This window comes from Meriones unguiculatus, chromosome 1 (genome assembly GCF_030254825.1).
Source record: "Meriones unguiculatus strain TT.TT164.6M chromosome 1, Bangor_MerUng_6.1, whole genome shotgun sequence".
NCBI lineage: Eukaryota > Metazoa > Chordata > Mammalia > Rodentia > Muridae > Meriones > Meriones unguiculatus.
Genome location: NC_083349.1, coordinates 130,771,560 through 130,795,299, shown reverse-complemented (window position 1 = coordinate 130,795,299; position 23,740 = coordinate 130,771,560). Strand labels below are relative to the sequence as shown.

The window sequence follows — 23,740 nt, the reverse complement described above, 5'->3', positions numbered from 1 at the left end:
TGTATGCTAGTGACACAAAGTCCAGCATACTTTCATTGACAGCCAGGTTGAGCGATTTGCCATAGGGTATCAATTTGCTCCTGCAAGAGGTCAATCCTCTGATTGAACACCATCAAGCTTCCTTTTAGTTGAGCATTAATTCCTTTATGTACAACTAAGGCATGAGCTACATTGGCTAAATGATTATTCAGGGTCTGAGCAGTCTGCCCAGTATGACTCATGGCTAATGCCCTGGTGGTAGCTCCAACAGCCGTCAATGAGATGGTAGTAACAATGGTGGCTGTAGTTCCAAGATCCCTTTTCTGTCTGAAGAGAGTCATAGCGTGAGGGGCATCAATGGGCACAGGCACCCAGTGAGGCATGCGAGTAACCAGGGCATACCTAAATTTACTAGCATTCCAGCATTGGGCAAAAAAGCAAGTATCATTGCCACAATTACTTGGCTCTATCTGGCTAATAATGAATAAAAATGGGGGATATAGACAAACAGGTGTGGGCTTATAGGAAATATTATGAGAAGCCTTAACCCCCTCGATGGAACATCCTGCGTCAGTTCTAGAACTAGCAGTGGTGGTGTCCGAGGTCTGAGTAGGTTCAGGAGACCATTGCCCCCAGGGCGAGACGTGCTCCATGCCAATTGACTAACTCCATGTTTTCCTCCAATTTTGAAAGTCATTTAAGGTTCTTAAATGATTTTTTCCCTTTTTTTTTAAATTTTTCATCAATTACACTTTATTCATTCTGCATCCCCCCATAAGCCCTTCCCTCCTCCCCTCCCAATCCCACCCTCCCTCCTCCCTCTGCTTGCATGCCACTCCCCAAGTCCACTAATAGGGGAGGTTCTCCTCTCCTTTCTGATCTCAGTTTGTCATTTCACATCAAAAGTGGCTGTATTGTCCTCTACTGTGGCCTGGTAAGGCTGCTCCCCCCCCCCCCCAGAGGGAGGTGATCAAGGAGCAGGCCTATCAGATTATGTCAGAGGCAGTCCCTCTTCACATTACTATGTAACCCAATTGGACTCTGAACTGCCCTGGGCTACATCTGTGCAGGGGTTCTAGGTTATCTCCATGAATAGTCCTTGGTTGGAGTATGAGTCTCTGGGAAGTTCCCTATGTTCAAATTTTCTTGTTCTGTTGCTCTCCTTGTGGAGACCCTGTCCTCTCCAGCTCTTACTATTTCCCAGTTCTTACCTAAAATTCCGTTCACCTGCCCAACAGTTGCCCATCCGGCTCAGCATCTGCTTTGATAGTCTGAAGGGCAGAGGCTTTCAGAGGCCCTCTGTGGTAGGTTCCTAGGTTGTTTCCTGTTTTCTTCTTCTTCTGATGTCCATCCTCTTTGCCTTTCTGGATGGGGATTGGACGTTTTAGTTAGGGTCCTCTCTCTTGCTTAGTTTCTTTAGATGCACAGGTTTTAGTGGGTTTGTCCTATGTTGTATGTCTATATGAGTGAGTATATACCATGTGTGTCTTTTTGCTTCTGAGACAACTCACTCAGGATGATCCTTTCCAGATCCCACCATTTACCTGCAAATTTCATGATTTCCTTATTTTTCATTGCTGAGTAATATTCCATTGTGTAGATGTACCATAATTTCTGCATCCATTCTTCAGTTGAGGGGCATCTGGGTTGTTTCCAGCTTCTGGCTATTACAAATAAAGCTGCTACAAACATGGTTGAGCAAATGTCCTTTTTGTGTACTTGAGCCTCTTTTGGATATAGGACTAAATCATGACATTTGCAGGAAAATGGATAAAACTGGAAATCGTTATATTTGGTTATATATAAACCAATCCAAATACTTCTAGTTTCCATGTGTTTGTCAGGGGATGGGCTAGAAAGGGGACTCAGAGGGAAGATGAACATATCTTAAAGAAGAGGGGCAAAGAGGGAGTAAAAGAATGAAAGCAGAGAAGACTGGGAGATGGAAAGGAACCAGCCAGTCATGGGGGCAAGGAGAAGAGGGAAGAAAGTCAGTGGGAAGGAGAGCAGATTCAAACAGATCATGGTGCTATAGAAAGTTCCAGGTGACACCATTAGTTTGTACTCTAAACATGAATATTAAAATGTAGTGCCAAAACCTACTTGGAGAATGAAATTTAAATCAGCTGCCTTGTAGACTGAAGTCCCTCTTCACGAAGGCCTGCACTCAGCAGTTTGAAAAGCAGTGCCGTGCATGGGACCCCTGCATTTCAACGCTGCCTGCAGCTGCGGAGCACAATTTTAGCAGAACAGTTCCGTGATTGCTTCACAGCCCTCCTTCCTATGCAGGTCTTTATTCTGCTGAAACCTCCAGGAAACCCTGTGGTCCCCATCCCAGCCTCTGCACCTGACCAGTGTGACGCAGGTGGGGCTTTTTTCTCATCTGAATGCCCCTCCCTCAGCCTGTTCCTCTAATGGCAGGTTTTCACATTCCAGTTGCACCTTTCCTGAGCGTCCTGCCACTGCCAGTGACGCCCTTGAAAGGTGGGTGTAAGAGAATCCCCACATATGCGTTTACAGTGGCTGAACCTGTAAGCGCACAGTGTAATACATTTACCCGGCACTCATAGGGGAGTGTAACCTTTGTTCCCAATCTTTTGTTAGGGCGATGCCACAGAAAGTGCTGCAGCGTGTGTCACCTCACAGATGTCCAGAAAGTGACTTCCTGGAGGGGGAGTGGTCAGAGTGGAGGTGGCACATTTGAGATCTTACTAAGCATTGCCATGGCATTTATTCCACTTGTACTTTTCCATAGACGCCAGTGAGAATGTCTCTTCCTCAAGTCCTCGAGTCTGCATCTGAGGGAGAGAAGTGACGTCTTACGTTGATCTTAATTTACATTTCTCTTTATTTTGAGAGAAGTTGGGTGTCTTTTCAAAATTATCTCAAGATATACCCCTCTCCAGAAGCACTTCGGATCTCTAGACCCAGGGCCTTTGTGGTCACAGGAGATCCCAGTTTTGTTCATTGGATTAACCAGGCTTCTTAACATTCCCTTTCATCCTGAAAAACTTGTCTTCGAGTTCTTGAAAACTTGTTCCATCGTCCTTTCCTCTGTTTCCTCTAGACCTTCTTACCTTTCTTTGTTGACCTTGTGGTTTGGGTGTTATTCTTTCTTATTTTATTTACTTTAAATAATTCGGTTGGGTGGCTGTGTGTCATTTGACATTTGTCATACCTTTAGAATATGGAACACTAAGAACAAACTTTGACATAAACACAGACTTTGGGTCGGTGAATCACTGAGTGCTTCTCAGTCGTAAAGGACCTAGCACTGTGCTGGGAATTGCTGATAGTGCAGGAGGCTGAGGGAGTGTGGAGGTACCCAGAGGCCTAAAACCGATCAAGAAGACGTTGATTAGAAAGGAAAAAAAAAAAAAAAAGAGTAGCCATGATGCTAGTTTTATTGTAAGGATCCCTTTTCTATGCCTGTGTGTATGATGTCATCCTGACCTGTGTCTGGGTGGGTAAGCGGCACTGTCTACAAGCTCTGCGCTGCTCCTGGGACATCCGCTGCAGATTTGGGTGTGTGAAGGCTGCCATCACAAAGCTGATGGAGAGCCCGGTGGAAGTAGGGCAGCCTGTGACCTCAGCTCTTACAACCTGGGAGCCCATGTCCCAGCAAATGAAGGTCTTGCTCTCTGGGCACTGGTGTTTGGTGTGTCTGTTCTAGCTCTCTCCAGGTTGTTCCATTTCTTGCTGATATCTTGTCTGGGAAATCAAGTCAAGTCGGGGCTGCTCAGCATTGTGTCTGGGTTAGAAGGACTTTATAGGAGGGTAGTACCTGACCCCTTTAAACCACTCGGCTTGGTGCAGCTTTGGGTTTGGGCCCCACGCTGATGGACCACATAACTTTCGTCTGAATGTTTTCCATGCTGTGCTCATTAGTCCCTTCAATGATGTTAAATACAGAGTGTTTTGTCTTGTGTTTTCAAGACAGGGTTTCTCTGTGCAGTGTTGGTTGTTTTGGACTGCATTTGTAGGCCAGGCTGGCCTTGAACTCACAGAGGTCCACCCGTGTATGCCTCCCTGAGCACTGGGATTACAGGTGTGCACCACCACACCCAGCTAAATGCAGTTTTAATGATTCATAAAGCTCTTTCCTAGACATGTAGATGGTTGGCTTTTGAAGAGAAATGTAATGACACAAAAGATAGTGAGAGAATATTTGCCGCAGTCATTTTGTTGTTGGTTTGCTTTGCTTTTTGTTGAGCTGCCCTCCACTCCACCGGCAATGTGTATCTTGTTCTGTTTTGTTTTCCGCACTGACACCAACTGTGAAACTGAAGTCAGAGTATAATTTCATCACTTATTTAGGGAACCTCTACACTAATTCTTGCCATGAGTAGTAGGAGGTTTTAAGAACAGATATGTTATGGAAATTTGAAAGATCTTTACCACGCTAGTTAGTTTAGTTTTTTTCTCAAAGCATGCTGTACTTTGGAAGTTCTTTTCCATGTGAAGTGGTGATAGTGTCAAACGTTCTGAATTAGATGACCATTACTTTCATTCAGACACTGAATGTGAGAATAAATAATCATCTCAATTGTATGTCATGAGGGAGGCTGTACTGGGTATATTTCTGACAAAACTCATGGTAATGATGATATTTCACATAAATATATAAATATTATATGTTTATTTGAGAAACTATGTTCTAGATACACATAAAGATATCTTGTCTATTTAAAAAATAGGAGCAGATGTCTCAAGTATTAGATGCCATGTTTGAAAAATTGGTCAAAGAAGGGGAGCATGTAATCGATCAAGGCGACGATGGTGACAACTTTTACGTCATTGATAGGTAAGTTTTATCTGGCTTTACTACCGAAGTTTTAAAAAACCTACTATGTAAAATCTTAGCCTTTACTATGACAACTGGCAGGTTAACTGACAGTGGTTGTTTCTCTTCACTCTTCCTGCTGTATAAGGGGCACTGTACGTGCCTTGCGAATATACAGTAAAGCTCCGCTGGGCCATGCAAAGACCCACAGAAATGGAAGGAGTGTTCTCTAAGTCTCAGGCATTAATGTGCCTTGATTTGCTGACTTCTGTTTGGGAAGTAGAAAGCAATAGTATTGTCACATAATAGATGCCTGTTACAGTGGAAATATGAGTAAGATATGGTGGTATAGCTCACTTGTTATTGCCACATTTTAAAAATGGTCTTATGAACCGTAGAAGAACGCAGGGTCTCCAGAAGGCATAAGGTGAGCAGGAAGCCTTTTCCCTGCTGTTAGTCAGTAGAGTTAGCAATTCATATGTCCTTACAGAGAGTGTGGACTATTCTATTTGTCTTTTAAAATGTCTCAGAGGTTGTTTTGTTATGTTTTGTTTTGGTATTTTGAGACAAGGTTTCACTTGTAGCCCTGGCTGGCCTGGTATTTACCCGCTATGTAGACCGGGCTAGCCTTGAACTCACAGAAAAATTCTTTATTAAACAGAAAGGATATGCACTTACTTGTATCGACAATCTAGTTTCAGAAGTCTTAAACTGTGCTTTACTTCACCGGAGAACAGCGCGGCCTGTGTGGTGAATAGGTGATCCTCAAGCCATGCTTAGCACGTGGCGAGGTGTCTCTTCACCTGTGTAGCTTCTGTGGCGGTTGGTGTCCCCAGCTGCCCAGTTTTGTGTCTGCCACCTGGTCTACTAACAGCTTTGAACCTCTGTAGAATTGTGATCAGCTGGTAATTAGAACTCTTCCGAGCCTCCTTTCCTAATCTTGGCTCTGTATTCTTTCCTATATGAACTGTGCGTGTCCTTTTCTTCCCTCCCTCTCTCCCTCTCTCCTTCCCTCCTTCCTTCCTTTTTATTTCCAGACAGGGTGTCTCTGTGTAGCCCTGGCTGTCCTGGAATTCACTCTGTAGACCAGGCTGGCCTCAAACTGACAAAGATCCACCTGCCTCTGCTTCCCTGTTTCCCCGATTCCCTGCTGGGATTAAAGGCGTGCGCCCTCACCACCCAGCAGTGCATGCCCTTCAGCCTGGGGTTCACTCATTTCTCCATTCCCCATCCTGATGCCTGGTGACCTACCGTTGCAGCTGGCCAGGGTTAGGGATAAAGCCTAGGTAAGGCAGAGTCACAGTTTTGTGTTACAGCTTTCACCAACAAAACAGCTGAGAGATCCACTCAAGTTGAATTGCATTGTGGGTAAGACCCCCAGGTACAGACCAGCATTCATATTCATCTTTCTTTTGGTGGGTATTTTTGACTACAGAACCTGCTTTATATGTGAGCATAGGACAGTCTGTTTCAGTGAGATCGTGATTGTCCACTGGCGTATGAAACACTCCAGTTCACAGAGTGGCCAGGCTTGATTGAGGTCACCCAGACATTCAGTGCATCTGGCCTGCAGCCAGATCGCCTGTCACCAGCTTCTATTCATGCTGTCGTGCACTGCCTGGGGCCTGGTAACGTCAGGAAGAGATCAGAATGAAAAGCTGACTTCCACGGATGGCCCTCAGCTGGGCTGGTAGCATGTTTTACTCTCACGAGCACATTTTGGTTTTCTTTTATCCTATTCAAAATGGTAAATCTAGAAAACAGTGTCAGTGACAAAATAAAAGGGCTATAAATGGCAGAGTTTAAACTAATAGTTTAAAAGTAATTATCCACGGAACAAATTCTAGGATGTATCTTCCGGGGTGTCATTCTTTTCATGAACTATATTAAAAGGCAACAATTTTCTTCCTTATTCATTAACATTGTTTGCTTCTGTCAGTTTCTGTACCACTCACAGTCATTTTCTAATCCTTAAAAGCTGTCCCTGTCGGGTGGTGGCACACATTTTTAATTCCAGCACTTGAGAGGCAGAGGCAGGCAGATCTCTGTGAGTTTGAAAGTGGTCTACAGAGCTAGTTCCAGGACAGCCAAGGTTACACAGAGACCTCATCTCAAAAAACCAACCAAACAAACAAACAAAAAGCTGTCCCTTTTTGCCACTGCCACATCTTTTTGTCTAGATTTAACTAACAGACTAAAGCTAAAGCACTTTTGCCTGCCTCACAGGTGCATCAGCCAGCCTTGACCCCGTGTTCTACATTGAGTACAGTACGTGGGAAAATGGGCCTGTGCAGAAGGGACAGCTTATAGGTGTAGGGCCTGGCCGCCTGAGCACAGGGATATGCAAATAGACTAATTCTGTTTGCCTGCTGAAAGCACCTCAAAGGAAAGTAAGCGTAGAAAAGCTACAGTTGGACCAGGAGGCTGGTCTGAATTTCTACTACTTTTTAATTTCAGTTCGGGGTTGACCTACAGAGAAAGGTCAAGGAGGGCATGTTCTGGCTTTGTGGGCCAGTATGGTAAAAGAATTCAATTGTGTTTGTAACCCACACCAGCCATGTATAATAAAATAAATAAAGACAAAGTTTATTTTCTATGGCAGCTAGCCCAGGTGCCAACTCCTGCTATTGTTTATAAAGGACTCATCAGCAAATTGTTAGAGCTCTATTCTTTTAAAAAGTAGCCTTTCTTTCCTGGTATCAAAAGCAATATACATTTCTTTTAGAAACATAAAATGCTGTTGCATGGACCTGGGGCACTTCACAGTCCTGAGCATCTGAGATAAGGTGCAGGTGGAGTTTGGCATGTGTCCCATAGATGGCTTTCACACATATTCCATCCCTGGTTTTAACCTTTGCTTGTTTGATGGGTTCCATTTTCCCCGTGCATTAGCCCTGCCCTAGTCTAGTTGATGGCCCTTTTTATAGGTCTGGAGCATATCAGCGGGTCCTACTGTCAGAGGGAATAGACAGGGCTCTTCTCTGAAGTCATGCCTCACGGTGATTAAATGTTTCCTGAGTCACTTTGTCTCTAATTTACATATGAATTTATATATGTCCAACAGAGGAACATTCAATATTTATGTAAAATGTGATGGTGTTGGAAGATGCGTTGGTAACTACGATAATCGTGGAAGTTTTGGAGAACTGGCCTTAATGTACAATACACCCAGAGCAGCTACAATCACCGCTACCTCTCCTGGTGCTCTGTGGGGTCTGGTGAGTGAAATATTTGCTCAATCTAAATGTTATTATTTTTGATTATTATTATGACAGTGTTAGGCAGATACCCTGATGCTGTATTTTAATTTTAATCAGTAGTTTTATTTGGGATCATGAGTCGTTGGCATTTATTAAGCATTGCTAGATGCTGCACAAAGACTGTGCTAAGTCAAAGATTGATGTCATGTCTCTCCCCAAGTCAGGAGCTTGAATATACCGGCCATTGGGAATGACATCAGATCCAGAATGTTCTAGTCTTACCCGTGCTTTCCAACCACAAGCCACAACAGCTGGAGACATGGCTCAGTCAGCAAGCTGCCTGCTGCACACGAATGAGGATCTCAGTTGGGATGCCCAGAACCATTGTAAAAAGTTGGGCAGAGTGGCTTGTGCCTGTGACTTTAGCGTGGGTGATGGGGCCACAGAGACAAGCAGACCATGAAGCTCACTGGCTAGCCAGGCTGGCCAAGTCAGAGAACCTCAGGTTAAGTGAAAGACCTTGTCTCAGTGGTGGAGAGAAAAGACATCTGCCATCAGTGTCTGTCTCGCGTGTGTGCGTGCACAAGCAATCAGTTACACATATGCACATAACTTTACTATCAAATTTGAATACCACAGAGAGAGAGAGAGTGAGAGAGAGAGAGAGAGAGAAGGCACCTTCAGTATTTTCCTCAATAGGATCTCTGAGGTGCATAGTACAGTCTGATTAATCAGGGTTTCCAGAGAGATCAACTTCAAGTCACAAGTGGGAACTCCTTAGAAACACACATCCTAGGCCCGGCCAGCTGATTTTGACTCCTGCAACAAGAGCCCTGGAGAAGGGGCAGAGGAACCCTGTACTGGCAGAAGCCTTCCATGTGATTTTGATATGTGCTGCAGTTTGAAAAAGCACTAAATAAATAAATAAAAATAAATAAACAGTTCTCTTGGTTAGTAATGTAGAGTGAAATACCCATGTTTTTCATTTGGAATATTAAAAAGAAAAAAAAAACACTTTGTCTCTATCCTACACAAATCTAATCATTCTCTTTGGGTGGGTCGTGGATGTTGGTATGGACTGAGCATCCCTAATCTGGAAACTCAAACTTTGAAATGCCCTCCCTATCCAGAACATTTTGAGCACCAACGTGATCGACCCCACAACTGTGATTCTATGCCTTGCCCAATGTTACAGGTCAGTCAGAAAGCAAGCACATTACACATACCTACACATTACCCCCGGGCAGTGTGGATGAGATACACATGAACTGTGAATTTGGTGTTTGGACTTGAGACATGCTCCAAGCTACTTTGTTGGGAATTTTCAAAATCTGGGGAGTTAGGGGTGGGGGTGGATGGGGAGGTGGTGCCTAAAGTCTGAAACACTTCTGTCTCAAGTATTTCAGCCAAGATAGTCTCAGTCCATCTCTTTAAATAAATGTTTTGATGGTAGAAACTTTGTTAAGCGTTGGTCGCAGACACATTTGGCTGAGGAGCTTGGGACGCGCTGGGGGCTCTTCCTCATGGTAGCACAGGGCAGAGCGTCAATGCCAATTACTGGATCTGGAAGGCTGGGTTTAAGGTGGGGGTCTCAGGCTTTGCTTGGCAAGCTTGCAGACTCCCCCGGGCACCCACTCGGCACCCTGCTGACTGCAGATCAGACAGTAATCTAAGGCGAGGCTGAGCTTGCTACGAATCAGCTCCCAGGAGGTATCTGCCCTGCCTGGTGTCACCCTTTGCCTCAGGCAGCACTGACTGACAGGACCGCTTGAGACACAAAAGCAGAACATCCTGTGTTCTTGACATGCAGTTGTTAGGTTTTTCCCTCCGGTCTTTGTAGAAGAAGAGGTTTTAACTTTCTGGTTTCAGAGGGTTTGGGTTTCCAAGTGTGCACCTCATTCTCCTCAGTCTTTGGCTCAGAAGTTGGCTCAGCTCATAAAAACATCTCAAAGAAATGGGATACTTAAAATTTCTTTTTATTTGAGCCAAGCAGTTATTTTGTACCTATTAAAGGAGTCACTTCTGTAAGTTATAGGGTAAAAAGTGGAGATTCGTGTGGAAAGAACCATATCACCTGAGTGTGTTAAGGATGCTCACAGATCTGTTTATCTGATGCCGACGGAGAGCAGCCGCATCCGAGCAGACCTCGGTGTGCAGGAAGTACTGCCCAGTCCTCACAGTGGCGGGGTTCATCTCGTGTCCACCATGACCTGCCTACCATGGAAGGTGTGACTACATTTTATGTAGCCATGCCTCCCGGGTTGCCAGTCAGAGTGAGGGCGTCAGACAGCAAGGAGGCCTCCTCACGCATCCTCGGTTCACGAGCACGTGTTTTCAGGTTGACCGTTCCCAAGCATAGATAGTTTCAGCTAATGGTAACTAATGTACAAAAGGCTCAGAGCTTTCGTGTGCACAGTTCTTAAGCATCTAAGGAACGTTTTCAGAGATATTTTTTTGGTAGTCTGTACATGCTAATAACATAACAGGGATAGTTTCTGATGCATGTGTAAGTGCAATATCTTTAAAATTATAATTAACACTTTCACTGTTTGAAACTTGCCTTTTAAGAGCAATCTGCATAACCAGTCCCTAGAGCCTCACTCTGTAAGTAGCACTCTGCAGCTGTTGGCCCTGAGAGCTTAGCAGAAGACATGGCCGCTGCAGTGACTCAGAGAGGCCACTGTTGGAGCTACTGAGAAGAGAGCATTTGGATTTGTTGGGTCACAATGGGTTGTGAAGTGGTGGGCCATTTATTTACAGACAGTTCTTCCTGAGAGATAGAATTCATGATTTATTTCAAAATGGCTGAACTACTTCAGGCCTCTCTGTTATAACAAAAACAAAAGGTCTGTCTTTAAAATATAGCTGCTTTCCAAATCTGTCTAGGACAATCACATGGGATACTTTTATAGATGTAAATTATTTAGCCAGACATGAAAAGATTTTGAGTCACTGTAAAGTCTTTAGTTTTTTTAAAAAAAAAAAATTTTTTTTCTCAGTAAATTCTGATGTAGAGCCAGGCTTCAAAAGAGCTCAATATTTTGTGAAATAACTAATAAAATTGAAAAATAAACTTTTAATTTTTGTGTATTGGGGGACACATATGTAGAGGTCATTTGTGCCCTGCTGATTGAACACAGGCCATTAGGCTTAGCAGCTGGTGCCAAAGGACAGCTGGCATCTAAACGGTAATCTCTGGAAACAAGATTTCGAATTTCCGAGTGTCTCCATGTATTTGGCCTTTAGCACAAACCACCATAGGTGGTCCAGACATTCATGCCTCACTGTTCTGGAGGCTAAGATCTCCTAAGACTCAAACACAAGAACTTTGGTGTCTGGTAGAGGGCCAGCTCCTAGACAGCCATCTTCTTGTTCTGTCCTCATTTGCTGGGAGGGGCAAGGCAGCTTTCAAGAGAATTTTATGGGAATTGTGTAATTCTATTTATGACAACTCCATACTCGTGGCCTAATCACCCTTAAGGCCCATCTCCTAATACTGCCATTCGGTCATTTAGGATTGCAACATAGGAATTTGAGGAGGGTCCCATTTAGTCCATCATAGCTAGAGTTACATCCACAATATATTGGAATGACAAGGTATTAATTAAATACTGTCCCATTTTAATTTTACGAAAGTGGTAAAATTATTCATCGGTGGATCCTGAACTGTATGGTTTTGGGGTATTTACTTAGGAATGAAAGCATTTTATGAGAATTTTTACAACATAAAAATCTGGGGGAAATAGCTTTTTGAGCTGCTTTGTGTAAATATTTCTGTCATTCCTAAATTCAGCTCTGCATTTTTGAGATCATATAAACATGAAAAAACTTAGACTGTAAATGTGGTAAAGTCTGGACTAAGACCTCAGTCAAAATTAGTTTCTTTGTGCCTTCACATTTTAAAAAAGAAAATTCTGATATTATGTGGGTATGCAAAAGAACTTAATAAATACATATTGTAAAAGAATGCTTACATTATCAATGCTTTATGGATGAATTCTTTTCATCTAGTGTTTCTGGTAGTTTTTATTTCAGTGTATATAAACTTCAGAACATTACAACCAGTGCATTTATTTCTGTGTCTTTGTGTCTTACTGAAGTAAATATTTAAGAAAACATTGCTACAAAGAATGCCCTCCAAGATTGTCTGTCCTACTTTATTTTTTATAAAAATCCAGGTCTGGTCCCGTCTACTTACGCGGATTTGCAACCCCGCCATCTCCAGTGAGGGTGCAGTATTGGGGTGTGTGTGTTTTATAGTGTGACAGCGCCTCCTTGTGGACATAGTGCAATGCGCTGTTCAAAATCTGAACCTCTCTTCCGAACCTTCCCCATGCTGTGGGGGTTCCAATCCTTACATCATGTAGCTATTTCATAACTATAATTTTTCTACTGTTATGAATTGTAATACAAATATCCAATGCACAGGATTTCTGATGTATGACCCCTTTAAAAGGGTCGTTCAACCCCCAAAGGGGTTGTGGCCCACAGGTTAAGAATCAGGTCTAAATGAACGCTTCCTTTTCTAATTAAAAAAAAAATAAAATAAAACAATTTTTATATGGTTCTGTAGAAAATTTTGTGACTAAAGAATTAAAAATATGAAATTAGTTGAGAGTATAATTGTCCTTTTACTTTAAAGTCTTCAATTATTGTGTGTTTCTTGAAGGGAATGTATGTAACTGTTTGTTCATACTTTAACTGCATTTGTATTTGCTACTCTCTCTTCAGGACAGGGTAACCTTCAGGAGAATAATTGTAAAAAACAATGCCAAAAAGAGAAAGATGTATGAAAGCTTTATTGAGTCACTGCCATTCCTCAAGTCTCTGGAGGTGAGTTGTGCTTTCATTCTGCTGTGATGGCTGCTTTGTTACGAAGAACTCATTTCTTGAAATGTCCTCCTGATAATCTGATCAGGTGGTCCAGCTGATAAAAAGGCCAACTCTGCTGAGAACCTGAGTTGAATCCCCAGAACCCACATAAAGGTGGAAAGGAATCCCCTCACTCCAGTGTGCTCTAGGACCCCACAGTAATAACAATAATGACGGTAATAATTTTAAAGTGTATTCCTATTTTACGATGAAAAGAACAGATAAGGACATTAGGTTTATTTGCTATTTCTTTTACTACCTGTAAGTACATTTTGTTCTGGTTTTTTGAAAATAAGACTATTCTCTAGACTAGTAATTTTATATGTACTGTTTCTCTGGTGGTAGGCTTAAGAAAGTTTAGCATCCACTCATCATTCAATGTGTTGACCATGGATGGATATAACCTACAACCTCTGCTCAGATATAGCCCATGGTAGCTCAGTATCCAAGTGGGTTCCCTAGTAAGGGGGACAGGAATTGTTTCTGACGTGAACTCATGAGCTTCCCCTCGCCCCTGAGGGAGGAGCAGCCTTGCTAGGCCACAGATAAGGACATTGCAACCATCCTGAAGATACCTGATATGATAGAACCAGATGGAAGGAGAGGAGGACACCCACTCTCAGTGGACTTGGAAGGGGGCAGGGAGATGAGGGAAGGAGGGGAGGATTAGGAGGGAAAGAGGGAGAGGGCTACAGCTGGGATACAAGTGAATGTGTAAAGTTATTTAAAAATTAAAAAAAAGACTACTAAAGAAAAAGAAAGAAAATAAGACTATTCTCTAGACTAGTAATTTAATATGTACTGTTTCTCTAGTGGCAGGCTTAAGAAAGTTTAGCATCCACTCACCATTCAATGTGTTGACAGGCTCTTCTGCCCTGTCTTTAGAATATCCGCGTCCTTTTAAATCCCAGACAACTGCAGTCTTGTTAACAGCCCTTCTAGGGGATAGGGGAACTTTGAAGAAGGCCACTGAGGTTCTGCCTGGTCCTGTGCCGTCAGTGTGATTCCCTCTGGCAACATTTCTAACTGTTCCACGTTCATCCTGCCATAGACACTAGCTCCCCGCTGTTGCACAAACACGCCAGCCCTTACTTCAGACCTGTGCACTTGCTGTCTGCTCAGAGCAGCCTTCTGCACACCTCCGTGACTCCTCCACAAATCTCCTTCATTTCTTAGTCCAAGTGTCTTCTGAGACCAGCTGTTTCTATCTGTGAGTGCAGACACTAATGAAAGAATTGTTACCTTACAAATTCAGCTTTGCCATAATTCCTTGTTAAGTGCTTTTCTAGGCATTTCATAAAGCCTCATATTTGAACCCTTCTGAAAGTGATTATGGAGAAATGGACACATGTACCTATGGTGCCATAAAATGTCAGCATAGCAGTGTCTCCGTGGGTTGTTGGTTTACCCTGGGAGAATCTTGGCCACGCTGTGGAACACACAGACAGCTGATCTCCTTTAGCAGCATCTGTCCTCAAATAGAACACACCAGGGAGGTAATCCAGTCAGATCTAGGCATGTGATATGACAGAAAGCAACCCAGGAAGGGACTTTGGCAAACTGGAGAACATGTGTCCCCTCTAAGGGAGCAACTGCCGTTCAACCATAGTTTTATTGCTGCCATATGGAAATTTGGGCTGGGAGTTGCTGAGACTTTGGGTGTTTTACAAAAAAAAAAAAAAAAAAAAACACCCCAAAACCTAGAAATATAAATTTTGTATTTCAGCATTCTATCAGTTAATGTAACGACCATACAAGCAAACACTGTTCGGTTTATTTAGCAGTTCAGGCTCCCCCTTTTAAACATGTAAACTAGGTAGAGTACCTAATTTGTCTGTGTTACTCAGGGTTCTCTAGAGGAACAGAATTTATATAATGTCTGCATGCATGCCATGTATTAGAATGGCTTATAGACTGTGGTCCCACTAGTCCAATGTCTGTCTCCCAATGGAAAGTCTAAGAAGCCAGTGGTTGTTCAGTCCACAAGGCTGGATGTCTCAGCTGGCCTTCAGTGTCCGACAGAATCCCAAAGAAATAGGCTCTAATGCCAGGGCAGGAATGGACTTGCCAGCAAGAGGGAGAGCAAGCCAGCAGAGAGGAGGTGCTGCCTTCTTCCACGCCCTTTATATGGACTGCAGCAGGTGTGGCCCAGGGTAAAGGTGGATCTTCCCACCTCGAAAGATCTGGATTAGAAGTGAATCTTCCCACTTCAAGTGATTTAATTAAGAAAAAAAAATCCATCACAGCTATGTGCAGCCGCACTGAGTATTAATCCCATATGTAGTCAAGCTGAGTTAAGAATAGCCACCACAGTCTCTTCCTAAGGCCGTCTTTTATTTTCTTTGTAGGTTTCTGAACGCCTGAAGGTGGTAGATGTGATTGGCACCAAAGTTTACAATGATGGCGAACAGATCATTGCTCAGGTATTATACTCAACTGCCATTCGGGTTAGGCTTACATTCCAGAAGGTCTTAGAAATCCTGGTAAACTTTGCTTTCATAATTAATATGCAGTGTTGAATTAAATGAATATTGCTTCTACCAAACAACTTATTAAAAATGCTTTTACAGCCAGTAAGTAATTTAGATGTTTTTCGTTTATATAATTTACTTCTAATGAATATGCATTAAACCATTACCTGGCTACTAAAATCTGTACACCTCAAGAAACTAATCAAGAGGGAGGACTCTTGCTAAAATGCTCAATTCCTATCCAGAAAGGCAAAGAGGATGGACATCAGAAGAAGGAGAAAAGAGGGAACAAGTCAGGAGCCTGACACAGAGGACCTCTGAAAAGCTCTGCCCTGCTGACTATCAATGCAGATGCTGAGCCTTATGGGCAACCTTTGGGCAGAGTTCAGGGAATCTTATGAAAGAAGTGGGAAACAGTAAGATCTGGAGAGGGCAGGAATTCCACAAGGAGAGCAACAGAACCAAAAAATCTGAGCACAGGGGTCTTTCCTGAGACTGATACTCCAACCAAGGACCATGCATGGAGATAACCTAAGACCCCTACACAGATGTAGCCCATGGCAGTTCAGTGCCTAAATGGGTTCCATTGTAATAGGAACAGGGACTGTCTCTGACATGAACTGATTGGCCTGCTCTTCAATTACCTCCCCCTGAGGGGGAAGCAGCATTACCAGGCCACAGAAGAAGACAATGCAGCCACTCCTGATGAGACCTAATTGACTAGGATCAGAAGGAAGGAAAAGAAGTCCTCCCCTATCAGTGGACTTGGGGAGGGGCATGCATGCAGAGGGTGGAGGAAGGAAGGGGTTGGGAGGGGTGGAGGGAGGGAACTACAGGGGGGATACAAAGTGAATAATTAATAAAGAATTAAAAAAAAAAAACTTTCTGTAGCATGCCTGAGGAGGCATCATTTGAAATCAAAGTTCATGCCAAAAAAAAAAAAAAAAAAAAAAGCTACTGGGTATGTAGTTAGGGTATGTAGTTAGAGATGGCACCAGACTTTGTATCCCAGCAGTCTTTCCAGACCGGAAGTACACTGCCATGGACTGACATGTCCACTGGTGTTTGAAGGCTGCAACAGCCCCAAAGCCAGCATTTATTGCTCCCGAATGCTCCCGGGTACTTTGTGCTCATGCCAAGTCACCGTTACTTTTGGTGGACGCAGGGAGAACGGAAGGAGCTGACAGTCTGCTGACGGAAGGGGCCGCTGGGATACACAGTGCAGCTGTCCTCTGTGTGTACTGCTCAGCGCAGAATTTGGGGAAAGACTCCCCAAATAACCAGCCTGGTTATTTGCCACAGTTTCTGGTAGAGAATGTATTATTTCAAACACCTTTTACAAAGAAAAGTGTTCCTATAGAATTATCAGTCATAACCCCCTAATGTAGAGGATGAAGTAGCCTCTTGTACATGACTTCCCTTTGGGATCTTTAGCCCAGCTTCAAGGGCATGATTTCAAGCTTGTTGTGGGATTTGCGTTTCACCCTACATTTTTTTTTCTTTTATAGGGAGATTTGGCAGATTCTTTTTTTATTGTAGAATCTGGAGAAGTGAAAATTACTATGAAAAGAAAGGTAAACATTCATCACTCCTAAAACCTCTCATATCAGCAAGGAAAACAATGGATTTTTGTTAACGATCTCAAACTTCGCTCTTAGACTTAACTGACCTCTTGTTGCCTTCTCAGGGTAAATCAGAAGTGGAGGAGAACGGTGCCGTGGAGATCGCTCGGTGTTTTCGGGGACAGTACTTCGGAGAGCTTGCCCTGGTCACCAACAAACCAAGAGCAGCATCTGCGCACGCCATTGGGACCGTCAAATGTTTAGGTAGGGTCCCACGGGGGGCTGGCTGTGTCTGCACTCTAGGCCCTCATGCATCGGGGCCATTGTACTGGGTTCGAAAGGGCCGAGGTGCTCACTAAATATGACCAGGGTCTGGACTTACTTCAACTATTGAAATAAGAACTCCCAGCTAACAAGTTTTATAGCTAATCTGTCAAGAAAATGCCATGTACTGTGTTCTTCAAAAGAGAAGTCTAAAATGGCGCTTTTTATGCCGTTCATTATCACGCTCTGCTGGGAAGTTGCAGTGCCAGTTGAGAAATGTACCCTTGCCCGGGACTGGCCTCAGAACTGTCCGAGCATAATCAGCTGCCCTTTCTCAGCTTCTTGTTGGTTTGCTCTACCGGGGAGCTTGGAAGAAATGCCACTTTCAGTTGGAATCTATAGGGATTTTGTGTCTGAAAAATCACTCACTTTGGTAATGAAAAAAATGGTTCAGGAAACAATGACATAAATGAATGACATTTAAAAAAAAACGTAGACAATAATTATCGTCTCCACGTTCCCCACAATTCAAAAAGATAAAAGTTAGTTTTAGTGCTTTTGAGATTTGCAAAGATCTTCAGAATTAATTCCTTATAGAAGTCACTTTGTAAAAGGTTTTCAGTAAGTGCAATATTAGTAAAATGACACTCTGGTGAAGAAGACAAAAACTGACAGGAATTCTCAGAGCTATTGACTGTTAGACTGAAGGTGATGTGAGAGGAGATTCTCAAGTTTGTTCTGAAATAAATCTATTAAAGGAAGTGGGAGAAATGCAGGAAGTATAGAAAAGTACAGGAAAAACTAAGACCCGCCCATGTCGACACCATCTGCCTGTGCTCTCACTACTGTAATTCCTTATGGCTTGATATGTATGGATTTTCTATTTTAAACAATTTTCCACTATAGGAATTTTACTAACACATCAAACTTTTGCATTCTATGAAGTATATATATATAAAATAAATTGTCTAATCACTCACTGGAAAATGTTTTATGGACTTTGGATCCAATTTGTATGTGTATATATGTATGTATAGATAACTTTTAGTTTTTCCTTAGAAATGGTTTTCTGCCCAGGTCTTTTAAAATGATTTCTTTAATTAGTATATATTACTTGTATAAAGTTACAGCACTTTTTCATGCATAGCATGTGCTTTGCATAGTTACCATCATTACCCTCTCCTCTCTGTTGGTCCCACCCCTTTCTCTCTCTGGGTGGGTGCAGTGAAATTCATTGATGGCATTCAAGAGAGTAGGGCTCCCTGGGCTCCTCCTTTATTCTTGGGGTCTGGGATGGAAACTGTGAGGGAGATGCTCAGTGTCAGGGGCTGAGTTGGGACAGGAGCTCCTCTCTCTTGCTCTCGTGTTCTTGCTGGCATGGATGGGGTGAGTGGTCCAGGGCTTCTTACTCCTTGGAGGCCATGTAGGTCATGAGGTCCACCACCCTTTTTCTGTAGCCATATTTATTGTCATAGCAGGAAACAAGCTTTACAAAGTTGTCACCTAGGGCAATGCCAGCCCCAGCATCAAAGGTGGAAGAGTGGGAGTCACTGTTGAAGTCGCAGGAGACAACCTGGTCCTCAGTGTAGCCCAGGATGCCATTTAGTGGGCCCTCAGATGCCTGTTTCACCACCTTCTTGATGTCATCATACTTGGCAGGTTTCTCCAGTCGGCATGTCAGATCCACGACAGACACATTGAGGGTAGGAACTTGGAAGGCCATGCCAGTGAGCTTCCTGTTCAGCTCTGGAATGACCTTGTCCACAGCCTTGGCAGCACCAGTGGATGATGTTCTGGGCAGCCCCACGGCCATCATGCCAACAGCTTTCCACAGGGGCCCTCCACAGTCTTCTGGGTAGCAGTGATGGCATGGACTGTGGTCATGAGTCCTTCTGTGATACCAAAGTTGTCATGGATGACCTTGGCCGGGGGCTAAGCAGTTGGTGGTGCAGGAAGTACGCTGACAGTCTTGAGTGAATTGTCATATTTCTCATGGTTCACACCTATCACAAACATGGGTGCATTGGCAGAGGTGCAGAGATGATGAATCTTTTGGCCCCATCGTTCAAGTGGGCCCCAGCATTCTCCATGATGGTGAAGACACCAGTAGACTCCATACTCGCTACCAGCATTGCCCCATTTGATGTCCTGGAAGATGGTTGTGGGCTTCCTGTTGATGACAAGCTTCCCTTTCTCGGCCTTGACTGTGCCGTTGAACTTGCCATGGGTAGAGTCGTACTGGAACATGTAGACTGTAGTTGAGGTCAGTAAAGGGGTCATTGATAGCAATAGGCTCCACTCTGCCAGATGAACAGGGAGCCATAACCAGGTGCCAAATATGGCCAAATCTACTCACGCCAACCTTCACCATCGTTGCTAAGGGACAAGGCCAGCACTGCACAAAAAGATGCGGCTGTCTCTGGTACAGGGAGGAGGGGAGACCCCCATTCCACTTTTCAAATAGGCCCCCTTTCACTTTCATGGAAAGTTTTTTGAAATTTATTTAGATTCTTCATCTGAAGGAAAGCAGTGTCTATTTCATTTAACATGATGTTTCCGAACTTTGTTCGTTTTTCTGCCAATGACATACAGTTGCTTCTCTGTATAGTTGAGTAATGCTCCATTGTGTACATTTTCCTTTTTCATTTGTTGATGGGAACTTAGGCTGCTTCCATGACCTGGTTATTGTGAGGGGCTGCAGTATACACAGGCTGGTGGATTCTCTATTGTATGCTGGCTTTGACTCCTTCAGGTATCTGCCTAGGAGTGGCAGAGCCTGGATACAATTGTAGGTCTGGTGTTAGTTATAGGGACTTCTATAGTTCGAGGGACTTTCCCCTCATTAATTTATATTCTCATCATGGTAGACAATGGTTCCATTCTTCGTGAGTCCTTGGCAGCGTTTGTTTCTGGGTGGCAGGTTCTTTGACTGGCGTGGGTGGACATCTCAGTATAGTGGTGATCTGATTTCTCAGATGACTATTTTTTTAAATCTATTGGCCACTTGTTTGGAGAAGTAGTTGATTTGCCTAGTTAACGACTCAGTCCATGTTTAGGCTGCTTTGATTTTTACTAATGTGCCTGCTATACCATTCAAGAATGTCCACTAGGCCTTATAAACCCTGCCTTTTTACCTTTGCAGGTTTGAGAGAGAGATTTTGATATGTTAAGCAGTATAATGTTTTCCACTGTATATTATAAACTCAGTTTTAAAATGCATGAGACAGCCAGGTCTGGTGTCCCTTGTCTGTAATTCTAGTATCTGAAACAAGAGGATCATAAATTCAAACCCAGTTTATTCAAGGTCAATGTGAACTACACAGCCAGGTTGCCTCAAAACTAGAAACACAAAATAAAAATAAACTGCTTGAGGCAGACAAGCAGAGTGATGCATATATTGATAGAAGCAGACAAAAGCATTGTGTTGGTCACTATTTTGAATCGCATAACAACTCAGTAATAAATAATTACATTTACAACAGTGGTATAAACTGTAAAATCTTCACAGCGTGCTAGTGTAAACTCTAGAACAGGGTAATAAACACTTATGTGTACCAGCTTTGGCACAAAAGGTTTATATTGGGGTGTTTATATAGTTGGGGTGAAGCATCAAAGTTCATTTTTGTGAGTTCTGAGCCTTGCCATGTTGGGACCCTAGTTTCCTCAGCACAGATCAGGGACCTCCCACCAAGTCTCACTACAGCTGCATACAAGGCCGTCATCTGCAGCGCATCTCAGACACTAGCCAGAGAGGGTCCTGTTTTCCTTTCTGAAGTGCATATTTTAACCTTAATTTTTTCACAGTTTTATACTAGCCACCTAAAAATTATCTTGCATTGTTAATATATCAAAACTGCAATATCCTAATAGCATGACATAGAAAGAAATGACCTAGCAGTTCCTGAGTTTTGCAAGGAATATATATTTTAACTTAAGTTTTTTCTTGTCTTAGCCATGGATGTGCAAGCCTTTGAGAGGCTTCTGGGACCTTGCATGGAGATTATGAAGAGGAACATCGCCACCTATGAAGAACAGCTAGTCGCGCTGTTTGGAACAAACATGGATATTGTTGAGCCCACTGCATGAAGCAAAAGTATGGAGCAGAAAGACCGTTAGTGAGACAGTTGCATAGTAGTGGTTAGTCCACTGAGGATGTGTTTGTGTAGATGCCAAGCATTTTCTGTGATTTCAGGTTTTTCCTTTTTTAAACAAAAAAACATTTACGATGTATCAGTAAACAGTAGTGATTTAATAGTCAGTAGGCTTTAACATCACTTTCTAATGGGTAGTTCACAAATCAACATAATCATAAAAATGACTTTCTATGCCATAAAATTATTTGACTTAAAAAGTTTTATTCAAATGGTTATAATATATTGAGAGCATACATGTTTAAGAAGATGATTAAAAGATGTAAACATAGGCCAATCTGTGTGTTTGGATTATTCGAATAGTGTATTATTGACCATTTAAGAGGGAAGCTGGTTCGCGAGATCCAACATGGCCTCACATTCTTTTTATAATTCATCATACAGTAAAAATGTCAGTCATTTCATTGTCTGGTTTTCTGGCTTGATAAGCTGTTTGTTAGCCTTGGCCTCTTGGTGAAATGATGTGAAACATCATATGCAATTTTTAAATTTTTTATATTTTTGCAATAAAGTACATCTTGACTTCTTTGACAAATGTCAGTCAGTAGCCTATGTAATTGAGTGGCTTTTGAGGCCTGGTAATTTAGTCATTATGATGCCTGGGCAAAGAGTCTTTTAAGATTAAAGGTCATAAATGCATTTTTCATCATCAAATATATATTATCACTGCTTCCTTTTTTATTTTGCAACCCCCTGTATTCTTTATAAATTGCATTTTGACATTTAATGTCATAAAGGTTTTTTTTTTTTTGCTGTTTTTTTTTTTAAGTCTATTTAAACTTAATCTGACTTTGTCCTCTAAAAGTCCCAAATCTTATATTTAGAAAAAGAATTTTTTTCCTATCAAGAAAAAGGAAGACTTTCCTATCAAAAATTGTTTGGGATTCTTACCCACGTGCCCCTGGAATGCTGCTTTGCTCTTTATGGTCTGAGTGCTGCAGGCCTGTGCCCACGGTTTTCCGTCCTTGTCATGGTCACCAACCAGCAAGCTCACTCATCAGCAGCCAATCAAGCGTGTTATGTTTTTTCCAACCCTCACAATCCCTATTACAGTGGTGGAAATAGGTTTGTATAAAGCAGAGCCATACATGATTAGTGGAATCTCTGTACCACATCATCAGGCCTCGTCCTTGGCTTTAAAGTCAAGTCACAGTTAAAAGTACACAAAGATAAGATTTTTTTTCTTTGGTCACCAGGATGCTTATTTTTATGCCAAATAAGATGAATTGTTATATATAACCAAAGCAATATACTTACATGATTTTCAGGCCCTGTGACTAAATATCTAGAGACATCCTCACCAGTCAATCACCTTTAAATGGGTAGTTTCATTTTGGGAAGCATGTTTCTAAGGAACAGGTATCTAAGTGTGTTAAATTCTTAGTGTGTTGTGATCTTAGAAGAGAATGTTTATGGTTATACCTGTACAAGGAAACATGGCTAGAATGTTAGATAATGCATAAACAAGAAGTTAAAGTATGTTAAGTATAGCTTTGGCCGTGTTTTAAAATATTAGTATTTTAAATATTAGTATTTAAAATATTAGTATTTTTGCAAAATCTGTCTGTAGGAAAAAGAGCTCTGTTTACATGAAGGTAACATGTTTTCTATTTCAGAGCTCAGAAGCCAGGTGTTAAACAAGGACATATTCCAAAAGCAGAAAGACAAGGAAAAATCCACCTAAATTCCTGGTTCATCATTCTGTGTTCTTTATTCACTTTTTCAAGTTCTCTTGTTGCATTGCATAAGCTGGTTGTTGACATTCATGGAACAGTAAACAAATGCCTGTTGAATAAAGAACTCCAACCAAGGCTATAAATGCCAGTTATGTCATTTTCAGTATTGTTGGTTATATTTAAATTTTCCTTATAATAAAGCACACTTTTATAATAAATGTATTAAGCATTGTTTTATTCTTTATTATTCGTTGTCTAGTGTACAAATGCAAAAAACCCATGAGATTTTGGTTCATGGAAACTATAACCCCATAGCATCCAGTAGTAAGTACAATTTTGCATGACTGTAAGTCTGTGTAAGATTTTAACTATTATGATATGTTGCATATTATTTTTGCCATTTAGAATAACCAGATAAATATGGCTGATTGGGTGAATTTGTGTGTAGAACTCTCTAATTAAAACAGCTCATTTGGACGCCATTGTTAAATCAGTAGTAAAGAATCTTACTGTCTGGGATTCTCTGATGAGGTTTTCATTCAAAGATGGCACCTCCTAGGTACACATCTGTGGCTACAGAAAGTGTTAGGATTTCCTAGAGAACCACCTTCATTTTTTTTTTTAAAGTATAGAATTGTATGTGTTTTTCTTGCTTATCAGTATGAATTAGGGCTTAGTACCTGTGTTTTAACAAAAATACTACCTGTAATAGAAGTTGGGTAAATATGGTTGGTAAGTATGTGGCATCCAAGCCACATAAAAGGTGTAGTTTGTAGTAAAAC

The 23,740-nt window shown here is 42.2% G+C and overlaps 1 protein-coding gene and 1 pseudogene across 2 annotated transcripts in view; one reads left to right on the top strand and one right to left on the bottom strand.

Moving 5' to 3' along the window:
- Positions 1 to 23,176, top strand: part of Prkar2b (protein kinase cAMP-dependent type II regulatory subunit beta) — a 105,820-nt gene extending 82,644 nt beyond the window's left edge. Inside the window, exons 5-12 of one of the 2 annotated variants that reach the window (XM_060366832.1) lie at positions 4,677 to 4,783; positions 7,827 to 7,980; positions 12,694 to 12,795; positions 15,183 to 15,257; positions 16,814 to 16,879; positions 16,993 to 17,131; positions 21,084 to 21,224; positions 22,899 to 23,176. In XM_060366832.1, coding sequence (XP_060222815.1) covers positions 4,677 to 4,783; positions 7,827 to 7,980; positions 12,694 to 12,795; positions 15,183 to 15,257; positions 16,814 to 16,879; positions 16,993 to 17,131; positions 21,084 to 21,217 — 777 coding nt within the window. In that variant the 3' untranslated portion in view covers positions 21,218 to 21,224; positions 22,899 to 23,176. Of the gene's footprint in view, positions 1 to 4,676; positions 4,784 to 7,826; positions 7,981 to 12,693; positions 12,796 to 15,182; positions 15,258 to 16,813; positions 16,880 to 16,992; positions 17,132 to 21,083 lie in introns of both variants that reach the window. The other variant, XM_060366828.1, reaches the window with a different exon arrangement.
- Positions 18,496 to 19,502, bottom strand: LOC110566778 (glyceraldehyde-3-phosphate dehydrogenase-like; annotated as a pseudogene).
- Positions 23,177 to 23,740: the final 564 nt, after the last annotated feature.